A 12,605-nucleotide genomic window follows, 5' to 3' on the forward strand; every position below is an offset into this window, starting at 1 on the left:
GCGGCATCCCCAGGGTCACGTGATCAAAATTCAATTGCTTGGCAAACTGATTCACATTTATGACGTTGCCGTGTCTCCCGGGGTCACGCAATCCCCTTTTGCGACCTTCTGACAAGCCAAGTCAATGGGGGGGAGAGCCAGATTCACTTAACAACCGTGTTACTAATTTAACAACAGCAATGATTCACTTAACAACGATGGCAAGACAGGTCCTAAAATGGAGCAGAATTCATTTAACAACGACGATTCCTTAGCAACAGAAATTTTGAGCTCAACTGTGGTCGTAGGTCGAGAACTACCCGTAACTGGCGCAGTGTTTCCCATCCTGAGCAACTTTTAACTCCCAGAATTGCACACTGGCTTGGGAATTCTGGGAGTTGAAGTCCATCCCTCCTCCTTCAAGTTTCTAGGTTTGAGAAACACCCATCTCGTCCAAGCCACGTCCTATTGTGGCTCTTCTTTGCAGTGTGGGTGGATTGCAAACACAACAGGAAGCCACAAACAATGGCCGGGGCCTGTGTAAAGGATGCAGTTTGTGTACTCCAGAGGTGGGGAAAAAATGTGAACTGGGGCAAGGAGGGGGCAGCTCACCAAACTGGGGGGTCCTTAAAGCTGAGTTGGTCTCAATTGCTGGGATCGCAGACGAGAACGGAGAACGTAACAGCACCTCTGAGCATGCACGGAGTAGATTTCTAGGCCACAAGCTCGACTTTCCCACTCTGAAAAGCAGGGAATGGAGCAGGATTAAACTAAAATGAAAATAAAATATGAAATGAGCTCAGGAGAAAACCGATCCACCCACCCCCCCCTTGAGTCGTGGCAGTTCAGCTGCTTCATTCTGGAAAAGCCACAATCACTGGCGCACAGATTTTTACAATCCGGAAATTGGGCCTGATTTTTAAATGAAATCCAGGTCACCGCCATTGTCTTTGCGGTCCTGTCACTTTGCAAGCTCTGAATTCACAGCTGGGACTGGAACACACTCCGGCCCTTTGTTCAAGAGACGGTCTCGCCTCCCACTTTGGCTGCCAGGGACCGTGGGGGAAAAAAATGGCCAAAATACTCATTAACCATCCAACATTTGCCTTCTTCCTTCAAAGGATGGGAAGAACGAGAAGCAAACATTTTGCAACCCATTATCCTCTACCCAAATCCTCCGGGGTTTATTTCAAGCCTTTAAAAAAACCCAAATAATAAGAATACTATTAGAAAAAACAGTATGCAATTAAATTATTCAGCCCAGGTAACTTGGCTAGGGGCAGTAGAACAGTCATAAAATCCAGCCAATGCAACATGGCCAGGTTTAAAAAAAAAAAAAGACCTCCAACAAATGTTGTATACAGCACATTCCTAGCTAACTATTTCTTATCAGTGTGCAACAGAGGAGAGAGGGGGGTGCATCAGCCCCCCATAAAGGAAGCTAACATCTATCATGCAACACAATCTATCCGGCTGGCTTAACTGGGGCGGGTTCACAAACACTTGCAAAGCCGCCCCTTTGCCAAATAAACCACACCAGGTGTCTTGTCCTAAGCCTTAAATCAGAGCTTAAATCAATAGCTCCTCTGACATGCTAAAATCAAAGACAAATAAAACCCATGGGGTGGGGGCAATTCACACCTCCTAGCCCCCTATTCTAGGTTTATGCTAAAGGTTTTCAGCAGCAACATGCCAGAAGCAAAAGGAAGGTGCATCCAGAAGAATCCCACCCACCCACCCACCCCCTTACATTTCTGACCAGGTCATCTCTTTCTTGCAAGTTTCCATTGCAAAAAAAATAAAATAAAATATACATTTGCAACACAAGTCTCTATAGTTTTATGTTTAGGGTCCTTGCCCAAAGCTCGGATCCTCAGAATTGGAAGCTGGACTGGCCGTTCCTGTTTTTAAAAAGAAATCAAGTTCCTGGTCCTCATGATTCCCAATTAGGCAGATTGGAAACCCAGGCATTTGGACAAGAAAAAAGTCTCAGCCACTGATGTTAGTACCGCAGGGGAGCAAAGAAGGATTGGCACCCCAGAGACAAGGGACGGGCCTGAATCTTGTAGATAGGCAGCCAAGTCTTTCTTTTCCTCTAAATATCAAAGAGTTTCAGAGGCATCTCCCTGCAAGAACAGGTAAATTTGATAAACTCAAATTTTTTACCCAGTAGAGGCCTGCGTTCTGAAGAACAGCCCAAGCAAATCCTCTCTTTTTTCTCCCAGGAAACATCTTCCACAAATTTTTTCAGCTCAGAGTTGCAGGTCATTGGCCGAATAAATAAATACACTTCCATTTCAATTTTCAGGTCAATTTCCCCAAATCTGGCCCCAATTCCAGATGTTGGTCTCGTCCTCCACGCGGGCCAAAAATTCTGGAAATCAGTGGGGGCCCCCCCTAAATTAGAGGAAAAATGCCCCCATATCCTTGCCAGGTGGGGGAAAGACAAGCTGGAAGACGGAGAGGCATTTTCAGATAATCCAGGTGATGTTCCAGTTCATCTGAACCCTCCCTGAGTCTTTCCCAATGCTTTTTTTTTCAAATGTCAATTTTTCAAATTGGATTTACTGCTGTTTGCAGCCGGGACTGTCCACTCCGAAGCAGCCGCCTGCATTTCGTCCCTGCAGCCGTCTCTTTCTGGAAAGGCCAAAGGAATTTTTATAGATTTCTCGGAAAAAGTCCAAGAGCTCCAGTGGAAAGCTGAAAACAGGCTGGATCGTTCCAGATATAAACCACGATGCCTTTTCCAATCCATACAATTCCAGCCGTCCTTTCCCGATGCCGTTTCCCAGGTCCGGCTCAGATCGCAATATGGAAAGAGTCCTTAAGCCACTGATCCCGGGAGTTTTGGGGTTGAAGGAAGCGCAGTTGCTGGGCCGGAGGTGGTTCCCGGTGCCCGTCCGGACTTAACGGGTCCAGGTCGAAATATTCCTCCTCATCGGAGAAGCCGTTTTCGGCAGCCAGGCTGCCTTCCGAGTGGAGCGAGGATGACATATCCTGGAAGAGGCTTTTGAATTCCTGGATGGATTCATACAGAGACCAGAGTTGGCAAAGAAGGGACATGTCCAGTTGTCGGAGCCCCACCTGGAACAGAGGAGAAAAGCCGAAGGATGAGCTCCGGAGCTGCCAGGATTCGAACCAGCAGCCGATTAAGGTGGAAAGCCCTGCCTCAAGTCAATACCTGCAGCTTCTAGTGTTTTGCAATCTTGGCAACTTAAGGTAGGTGGGCTTCAGTTCCCAGAATAACCCAGCCAGCGTGCTTTGAGATGAATGGAGTTCAATTCAAAGAATTCCCCAGCCAGCATGCTGTAGGATAGGTGGGCTTCTACTCCCAGAATTCCCCTGCCAGTATGCTTTGAGATGGATGGACTTCAACTCCCAGAATTCCCCAGCCAGCATGCTTTAAGATGGATGAACCAAAGAAAAAAAGAAAGAAAGAAAGAAAGAAAGAAAGAAAGAAAGAAAGAAAGAAAGAAAGAAAGAAAGAAAGGAAGGATATAAAATTGGAGGTGGTTTTGTCAGCAGCAAATGGGACAACTGGGGAATTCTGGGAGTTGAAGAAACTCAAGTCCTTGGACACCCTTGATTTAGAATAAAAATCGATTTAGAATAAAATCAGCCAAACGGCCCCAGCTCTGAAAACCGGCACATTTAAATTAATTCCGAGGGAGTCTGCTGCCCTCTGGTGGAAACAAACCTGTACTGTATAAGCTTTACACACACCGTCAAGAACCGTCAATTTTAAAGGCCTTCCTAAATTCGATCATAGGACATACCTTTCTCCAAACTATCTTTATGCCTCATAGTTGCAGCAACCTCCTAAAACCTATCAGAAGTGCGGTACACCGAAAATGAATGGATTCACACAACCACGCCAAACTCGGGTTTATCAAAACTCAACGGCTGCTTTTGCAGAAGGTGAGGCTGAAGTAAGGTCACCCACATGCTGGTTTATCACCATGGCCTAGACTGGATCCTCCCCAATCCCTTGAATATGGATGACCTGACCATCAGGCTAGACAAAGCCGGTTGTGGGAACACAGCCATCCTGCAGTTAGACAATCAAGTTTATTCTATTTTTATTTATATGCTGCCCATCCTGAGATAGTGACTCTAGATGGCTCTTGACTTGAGTTTTTTGGGGGGGTGAGTGGGAAGTTGGGTGTTGAAAAGCAGGACTGCCTCTGATCAAATTACTTCCCATTTTCTAAACTCTTTATCTGGGTTTCTTGAAAGTCTGAGCTTCCCTTTGAAGTACACCCACGGATATACTTACGGCAGACACACCCCAAATGCCAACATAATTCATAATGCAGTCAGCGCAATCTTGACTCAGAATATTATATAGTTAAAGAATAATGTTTACTGATTTGAGTTCATACATTTAGTCTTATATGGGCACTCAATGGCCTGGCAAGCCGGCCCCTTCTCCAAATGAGTGATAACGGCTATTACCTGGCTGATTTAAGACCTCTTTTGGCACTGGAGGGGGCTGATCGGGTGCACCCCCCTGCCCTGAAACCACCAAACTATGGGATCCAGGGAGGATGAAGCCCCACTCAGCTCTCCACCTCTTCCTCATCTACCTTGCAAAGACGTTGTGCAGTTAAATCCAGAAAGTACTGCCAGCCTATGTGGTTTATGGTTAAGGCACCAGGCTAGAAAGCAGGAGACGGTGAGTTATAGTCCTGTCTTAGGCACAAAAGCCGGCTGGGTGACTTTGGGCCCATCACCAGGAGACGGGGAGTTCTAGTCCCGCCTTACATATGAAAGCCAGCTGGGTGACTTTGGGCCCATCACCAGGAGACGGTGAGTGACTTTGGGCCAATTGCCAGGAGACTGTGAGTTCTAGTCCTGCCTTAGGCATGAAAGCCGGCTGGGTGACTTTGGGCCAGTCCCCCTCTCTCTCCCCCCCTCTCTCAGTCCACCTCACCTCACAGGGTTGTCGTTGTGGGGAAAATAAGAAGGAAGAAGATGTGTGGGATATATTGGCCCCCTTGAGTTATTGGCAAAAATAATGAGGGCGAGAAACAAGACAAAACAAAACAAATAAATTAAACAAAGACAGCCCCGCCGCGCCAAGTTTAGCCTTGGGGATGATGTGAGTGGCTAATTTTAGAACTGCAGTTTCATGGCCTTTTGTGCGGCAGCCCAGCGAACACGCGTGGCCCGCCTCCCACGCCACAGACCCAGTTGGCCCAAACCGCGTTCTCTTGTCTTTGGGAGGGGGGGTGGGAGAAGCACCCCGCTTCCAACTTGTGACCCGGGTTCAAAGCAGCCCAGTCTCTTCCCGCAAGGGCCTCTGTTCATGGCAAGGCTAGGTTTTGCACCGGGGTGAGGCGTGGGAAGAGGGGTGCTTTTGCCCCCCCTCCACCACCCTCCCGGCTAAGAAAACGGGGTGGCTGCAAACTTAGGGTCCCCCGGGGGGGAGACGGACGGGAGGGGTGGCAATGTAATCAATCAATCAATCAATCAAAAGAAATCAAGGCACTCAGCCCGTGGGGTGGGAGGTGGGCAGGGCTGAGCTCTCGGCTTCTGAAAGCCAACCCTGCAAGGTGGGCTGGGGGGGTGGGTGTCTCCCCCAAGCAGAGCCCGGCCGTTGCGCATCCCAAGGACCCCACGGAGCCTGCCTGGGGGCGCAGAAGCCCCGGGACCCCCGCCCGCCTCACCATCTCCTTGCGCAGCACGGCCAGCGCGGCATCCAGGTTGGCGGGCCGGGGGCGGCGCGGGGGCGGCGGCGGCTTCTCCCCGGCGGGGGCGGCGGCGGCTGCCTGGGCGCGGCGCAGGTCGTCCTGGATGCGCGACTTCTTGCTGTAGACCTTCTGGATCTCGCGCCACGAGCCGCCGCTGGAGTTGAGGATGCCGCTCAGCCCCTTGGGCAGCGGGGGCAGCCCCTCCAGCGCGCAGGCCTGGCCGGCCGGGGGCTCCGCGGGCGAGGGCGGAGAGCCGCTCATGGGGGCACTCGGCCTACGCTCAGAGGCGCTCTCGGCCCCGCGGCTGCAGCGCCCGCTCGGCCACGCGCCGCCCTTTGTCTGCGGCGGCTGCTGCTGCGGCTGCTGCGCCCGGCTGTGCGCGCAAGGACGCGGCCGCTTAAAGGGGCCCCGCCGGGCGGAGCGGGAGGCAGCGCGGCCTCTGGCTCGGCGGGGCAGGAGCCGCTCGGCTCAGCCGGCCTCCGGGGAGCCCCACGCGCGATCCCCCCAGCCGTCCACCTTGCAAGTAGACAGACGGAGCTCTTTCCTTCCTTTCTCTCTCTCCCCTTTCCCAATTCTTTCCTTCCTTCCTTCCTTCTCTCTCCTTTTCTCCCATGTTTTTCCCTTCCTTCCATCCTTATCTCTTTCCTTCCTTTCACTTCCCTCCTTTCCTTCTCTCCCCTTTCCCAATTCTTTCCTTCTTTCTCTCCTTTTCTCCCCTTCCTTTCATCCTTATCTCTTTCCTTCCTTCCTTTCCCCTCCCAATTCTTTCCTTCTTTCTCTCTCTATCCTTTTCTCTCGTTTCCTTCCTTCCATCCTTATCTTTCCTTCCTTTCACTTCCCTCCTTCCTTCCTCTCTCCTTTCCCAATTCTTTCCTTCTTTCTATCTTTTCCCCATGTTTTTCCTTCTTTCCTTCCTTTCACTTCCCTCCTTCCTCTCCCCTTTCCCAATTCTTTCCTTCTATCATTTTCTCCCGTTTTCCCTTCCTTCCATCCTTATCCTTCCTTTCACTTCCCTCCTTCCTTCCTTTCTCCCTTCCCAATTCTTTCCTTCTCTATCCTTTTCTCCCATGTTTTCCCCTTCCTTCCATCCTTATCCTTCCTTCCTCTCCCCTTTCCCAATTCTTTCCTTCTCTTCTCCCATGTTTTTCCTTCCTTCCATCCTAATCTCTTCCCTTCCTTTCTTTCTCTCCCCTTTCCCAATTCTTTCCTTCTTTCTCTCCTTTTCTCCCATTTTTCCTTCCTTCCTTTCACTCCTACTTTCATCTTTTCCTTCGTTCCCTCCCTCCCTCTTTTCCTTCCTTCCTTATTTATCCTATTTCTTTTTAATTTGGGCACTGCACCGTTACACGATGCCGCCCATTGTTTAACTGTGTTGCTTTTGTGGCATCTCAGCAAGTGGTGCCAGCAGAGCTCAGATGCGGCCTGGCCAAGGGGCAAAATTATTTGCCTATTTTGGTCGGCTGCTGAAGGGGCAACGATGGATCAGGTCCAATCTCTGGTGGGCTCAAACTTGTGGACCCACTTTCTGGAAGGAGAAGCCACACGCTTTTCTTCCGTTTGGATGGAGGAAGAATCCGAAGAGCGGCCTCTGGGCAGACCAGAAACAGCCAGGAGAGCAGGAAAACTTGGGCATGCAGACCCTTTGAAGGACTCTTGATCAATGCCAGTCTTGACCAACCAGCTTAAAGCCCAATAAATAACAATTTAAAGATTATACTAAGAGGGGGCCTGAATAACATTTGCTCCCCCCTAGCCAGGAAATCCAGAACTGTTGCAGAACCACAATTTCAAGGTAGTCCATACGAGAAGCCAAGCCATTGTGGCCTTGCTCTGGGCTTGTTTTGGGGTGCAATGACAAGTCTGTCTGAACTGCACCCCCTTCCACAGCCACTTTCCATTTAGCTATCATTCGAGGCCACAAAAACGTGATGTGTTTGTTTCTCCCGCTCCACGCCTATCCGTGACTGCCAGCCAACTGATCCTCTTCTTTGCCGTCCAGGCTTGTGACCCAACACCACAAAAATGGAAGCACCCACACAACAGGTTTAACCTAGTTGGAGAAAGAACTAGCAAGTGCATTCATACAGTTGGCAACTTATTTTTTGAAGAAGGTTGGTCTTCTGGAGCTTATTACAGTTATGTAAGCCCAGGCAGAAGATAATCTACAGATTCCTGCACATAGGAATACTCCTACAGGTAGAATATGACTTATCACCAGTCACTTAGCTTTAAGTTACAAACCCCCCCCCAAAAAAGGGGACTTACAGTGCGGATTTGAATGGCCTCCAAGGGTCATGTGACTGCATTTTGAGCACTGGGTAGCTGGCTCGCATTTACAACCGTTTGCAGCATAATGTACATCATTTTGCTTCTGGAAAATTCACTTCTGGTTTCTTGGGAAAAAATCCCCATAGCAAAACAAAACAAGGTCCCAAAATTGAATGCAGTCACATAAGTGATCTGCTTTATGACTGTCCAGATTTATGAGCAAAATTGCAGGCTTAATTTCAGTTCTTAAGTCAAGGCTTAATTCAATCACCTCTGACCAATTTCAAGTGTCACAATTCCCATTCTTCCTCTTAAGTGTCCCTTGTCATCCAAGGTGGGCAAAAGTATTCCCCACTCAGGTGAACGAGGCATCCTCTGAGTTGCTTTCATTTTATTTACTAGAACGTCTAAGATGCCCAAGAGGAAAAAAACTGCCATTTTCTCAAGCTTATATCTTCCTTTTCACGTTATCGGTTATTAAAAGTGCCAAGATGGGTGGCCTCTGACACGCCAGACGGGCAAAACCGCGTGCCGCGATGGATTGCTTCACAACCAGCGAAGATTCGACACAACACAATCGTATCTTGTGCCTTGAAATTTGAAACGTTTAATGCTTCACAAAAAAAAACAACAACCAAAAACGCAATGCCGCATGGAGCTCCTGATAACTTGAAATCTTTGGATGGCAAGCGGGATGGTGAACGGATCTAGGCTGACGTGTCTGCAGGAGCCCCAAATTCAGAGCCTAAAATGTTGCTAGCCCCAACATCTCCCTTCCCCAAACCAGTTTAAACTCTTTATCTATCCTTTCCTTGCCCCGGATTAGATAGAGCTATACGTGCAAATCCTCTGAAACATTCCTCAAACGTCAGGACAACTTGTACGAGGCAAAAAAGCTCACATTTAATCAGAAAGGAGAGCCCAGTCTTATTTAAATTACCCAGCCCCTACGATAAATGGTGGGGAGATCCTCTGGCTCCCCAGGCGTGGCCTACACTCCATTCCAGGCCTGGCACTGCCGTTTCAAGCTGGGCCATCCTCACTGGGGCAGCTCCCTGATGCCCTTGAGAGCATCCGTGCAGGAACAGATCAGTGAACAGAGATGGATGCTCCTTTCAACGGAGGCTGTTTCTTGGAGTTGATGGCTTGCCCAGCCGATCTTCTGTAGAATGGCCTCTTCTGCTGCGACCAGGATGTTGCGCGTCAGCGGAGAATTAGGCGCAGCAGTGGGCGCTGGAAGGGCTGGGTCAGGGGCGCTTGACCGGAGACCCAAGGCTGCTCCTTCGCAGTGCTCTGGGCGTGAAGCCATTTCATCGGGGTTAGTAGCCAACTGACGCTCCCGCACCTGGGAAAGGGCTGCTTGTGCATTGAGGGCTAGAGAGAGAGAGACAGAAGATCAAAGAGATGAGATCACAGGGTGCTGCTTCTGGGTTCAGCGACAACGAGCACTGTCTGGGACAGTTGCTGAAGTCCAGGGATGTTTTTGTATGGCGCAGAAAAATCCGTTAAGACTCTCCAGCAGCAATTGAACACTGAGATTCTTCCAATTGCATGAAAGCTTTTCTGCAGCAGAAAAAAAAAAAGGGGGGGGGGGGTCCTCTTCCTGCCTTGCAAAGAGAGCTGCACAAATACAAGACTACTTCAGTTGCCAGAGCAGCACAAAATGTGCAGTTTTTATCGGAAGCAGCAATTGCACAAAACGTCCACCCAACAGCTCCTTTTGCATGTGAACTGCATTTCACAGTTTATAATTTACCGATGCAGCGGATTTAAGAGTTGGACGATCTCGTTTATGTTGCGAAACCCACCCAGGGCCGTTTCAATTTGGTGCTGCAGAAGCGTGGAACGGCTCCCATCGTCTCTTTTCGTTAACAGGGCAATATACTGAGAGGACTAGATTGCGCCAAGTGGGGCAGGTGATTAAGAATAACTGCTTCCTGCCCCCGCTTCCTCTGCCCACCGTACCTGGATTGTCCTTGTCCACATCAGAATTAAGCTCTTGGCAGGTGACACAGTAAAACTTCTTCTGCTTATCTTGCAGCAAAATGGTCTGGAAGGAAAAGTGACCAAGGCAAAGGGGATGGGAGGAGAAAAGGGTAGAAGTCAGAACTTGTTTGCCAAAGCTATGTGATGGGCATGAATGCCAGGAAGAGCAAGGAAAGCCCCCCCCCTTGCTGAAGAAACTGCTTTTTCATACTGGGCTTGCCCAACACATATGCCCAGCACATATTGTTCACTGCAGGCCTTGAATGACACCCCCGTCAACCAACTCCCAATCAATGCCATCCTGGAGAAGATGTCTATGGAGATTCTCAGTCATCCAGGTCATGATTTTTTCCAGAAGGCAACTAGACTTTCTTGTTTTTCTTTGAAGATGTTTCCCTTCTCATCCAAGAAGCTTCTTCAGCTCTGACTGGATGGTGGGGAATGGGAGGATTTATACTCCTTGCAGATTGCTGGTCATTTGCCTTCTTTTAGAGAGTCGTTGAGGCCACTTGGAGGTTTACCTGTGTCCTCAGGGTCGCCTGAGTGGTGCAAATGGCTGTGGAGCCTTCTTGGAACTGCTGAAAGGTCTGTGTTGTAGACTGGAGAGAGATGATGTTGTATACCTCCCCCTCTGTTGAGAGAGGGCTGTTCAATTTTGACCTAGATGGCCTCTTGGACCCCTCTTTCAAACCAGCGGTCCTCTCTGTCCAAAATGTGGACTTTGCTGTCTTCGAAAGAGCGGCCTTTGTATTTTAAATGCAGATGGACTCTTGTCCTGGTGGGTTTGTTCTCCTGTGTTGTGGCATGTGTTTATGAAACGCTCCACACCCATTTGCACCACTCAGGTGACCCTGAGGACACAGGTAAACCTCCAAGTGGCCTCAGCGACCCTCTAAAACAGTGTTTCTCAACCTTGACAATTTTAAGGCATGTGGACTTCATTGCTGGCTGTGGAATTGTCAAGGTTGAGAACCACTGCTCTAAAAGAAGGCAAATGACCAGCGGTCTGCAAGGAGTATAAATCCTTCCATTCCCCACCATCCAGTCAGAGCTGAAGAAGCTTCTTGGAGGAGAAGCGAAACGTTTTCAAAGAAAAACAAAGAAAGTCCAGTTGCCTCTTGAAAAAAAGCACCTTTGGGACATCCCGGAGAAGAGTTTAAGGAAACGCTCCATTCTTCAGCAATACCAAGGAGCTGGGCACAAGCTAGATTGGCATCTCCCTTATCCTGCTTGTTCTTTCTTCTGATCTTGTTTGATCACCGAGTTGCCCCCTTTTTTCCCAGCTTTTCTTCACTCTTCAGCCCACGGGGGGGGGAGGGAGGAGAAAGCCCCGCCCGGGCGCTCTGCACGCGCCCCGGGGCGGCCTCGCTCACCCCGCACTCCTCGCAGCACTCGCCCAGCATGCGGTAGCCCTTCAGCAGGTACTCGCTCATCAGCTTGCTGATCTTGTCCTGCCGCTCGCGCCGGGCCTGGATCACCTTCAGCTCGGCCTCGGAGGGCGGCTCCCACTCGGCGTGGTCGTCGTGTCCTGCGCCGGGAAGGAGGAAGCCGAGATGGGGGCGAGGCCCGGGCCGGGAGCCCGAGTCGCCCCGCTGCTCTTCCCCGCTGTCCATCGCCTCTGGCCGGGCCTCGGGCTCGTTGCCGGGCCGCAGGCCCATCGTCATGGCGACGCCTTTCCCCTCCCCACGTTACCTGCCGCGCTCAGCGCCATGATCGTTCCCCTCTGCCGCAACTTCCGGCGCTAGCCACGCCTCCTTCCGTCACCGCCCACCTCCTGCTGGGACTTTCCTACGTAAGAAGGAAAAAAAAAGAAGTCGCACGGTTTTCAATGTCCTCCGGGCAACTTCACCTATCCGCGCAAAGGTTCCGGGGAAAGTTTGTTCCCGGCTTCTTTACAATCGAAAGAATCGCGAGGTCTTTTTTAAAAAAAAAAACACACAAAAAATAAAGTTATGTTTCGACCAAATATTGGAATGCTGGCCGGCAACGTGGGACAGGACTCGGATTCTAATTTTCCTTAGTTATAGGAGCTGCCTGGAATTGGTCGCTTTTCCAACCATCAAGACTGTATTTAACGGCACGAACTTTCGTCGGATGCATTGGAGGGTTTAAACCGGGGTGTGTGTGTGTGTGTCTTCAAAGAATTCTGGGAGTTGAAGTCCACAAGTCCTAAAAGAGCCACGTTTAGGACTTGTGGACTTCAATTCCCAGAATTCTGGGAGTTGAAGTCCACAAGTCCTACGTTTGAAGAGCCCTGGTTTAAACCGATGCAGGATTTGAACAGACGACCAAGGAAAGCAGAGCGTGGGAGCGAGGGCGCAGATGCAAGTCGCACGCGGGAGGATTTAGGCACACCGCGTGGGCAATTGTAATGCGTCAAAAGCCTAGCTTTCAAGTCTTCCAAAGAGGGCTGGGATTGGCCATCTCTGGCGCTAAAATGCCCGCAGGGTTTTGTTTTTCTGAAACGACAACTCCGAAACCTGGAATTGTTGCAAAGTGTTCGTTGTGGAGAGGTTGTCCTCTGTCCCACGGTCATGGCTACCGCAGAACTGTCCCCTTTTCCAATCCTACATCGGTTTCAGTCTCAACCTTGGCGGCTTGAAGGCGGGTGGACTTCAACTCCCAGAATCCCCCAGCCAGCAAGGGGAATAGATTTTTTTTTTTTATTAAATGTGCATG

The 12,605-nt window shown here is 50.0% G+C and overlaps 2 protein-coding genes across 2 annotated transcripts; both read right to left on the reverse strand.

Moving 5' to 3' along the window:
• Positions 1-2,778: 2,778 nt before the first annotated feature.
• Positions 2,779-5,933, reverse strand: FAM89B (family with sequence similarity 89 member B). The gene is made up of 2 exons (XM_015817683.1): positions 5,649-5,933; positions 2,779-3,063 (listed from the first exon to the last, which is right to left on the reverse strand). The coding sequence occupies exons 1-2, from the start codon at positions 5,931-5,933 to the stop codon at positions 2,779-2,781; spliced, it is 570 nt and encodes a 189-aa protein (XP_015673169.1).
• A 2,589-nt stretch (positions 5,934-8,522) lies between these two features.
• ZNRD2 (zinc ribbon domain containing 2) lies at positions 8,523-11,672 on the reverse strand. Its single transcript, XM_015817684.1, has 4 exons — positions 11,619-11,672; positions 11,300-11,454; positions 9,906-9,990; positions 8,523-9,314 (listed from the first exon to the last, which is right to left on the reverse strand). Exons 1-4 carry the CDS (start codon positions 11,635-11,637, stop codon positions 8,980-8,982), a joined length of 594 nt encoding a protein of 197 aa, XP_015673170.1. The 5' UTR covers positions 11,638-11,672; the 3' UTR covers positions 8,523-8,979.
• Positions 11,673-12,605: the final 933 nt, after the last annotated feature.

The sequence above is a fragment of the Protobothrops mucrosquamatus genome, unplaced genomic scaffold (assembly GCF_001527695.2).
Source record: "Protobothrops mucrosquamatus isolate PMUCROS unplaced genomic scaffold, P.Mucros_1.0 scaffold621, whole genome shotgun sequence".
Lineage (NCBI taxonomy): Eukaryota > Metazoa > Chordata > Lepidosauria > Squamata > Viperidae > Protobothrops > Protobothrops mucrosquamatus.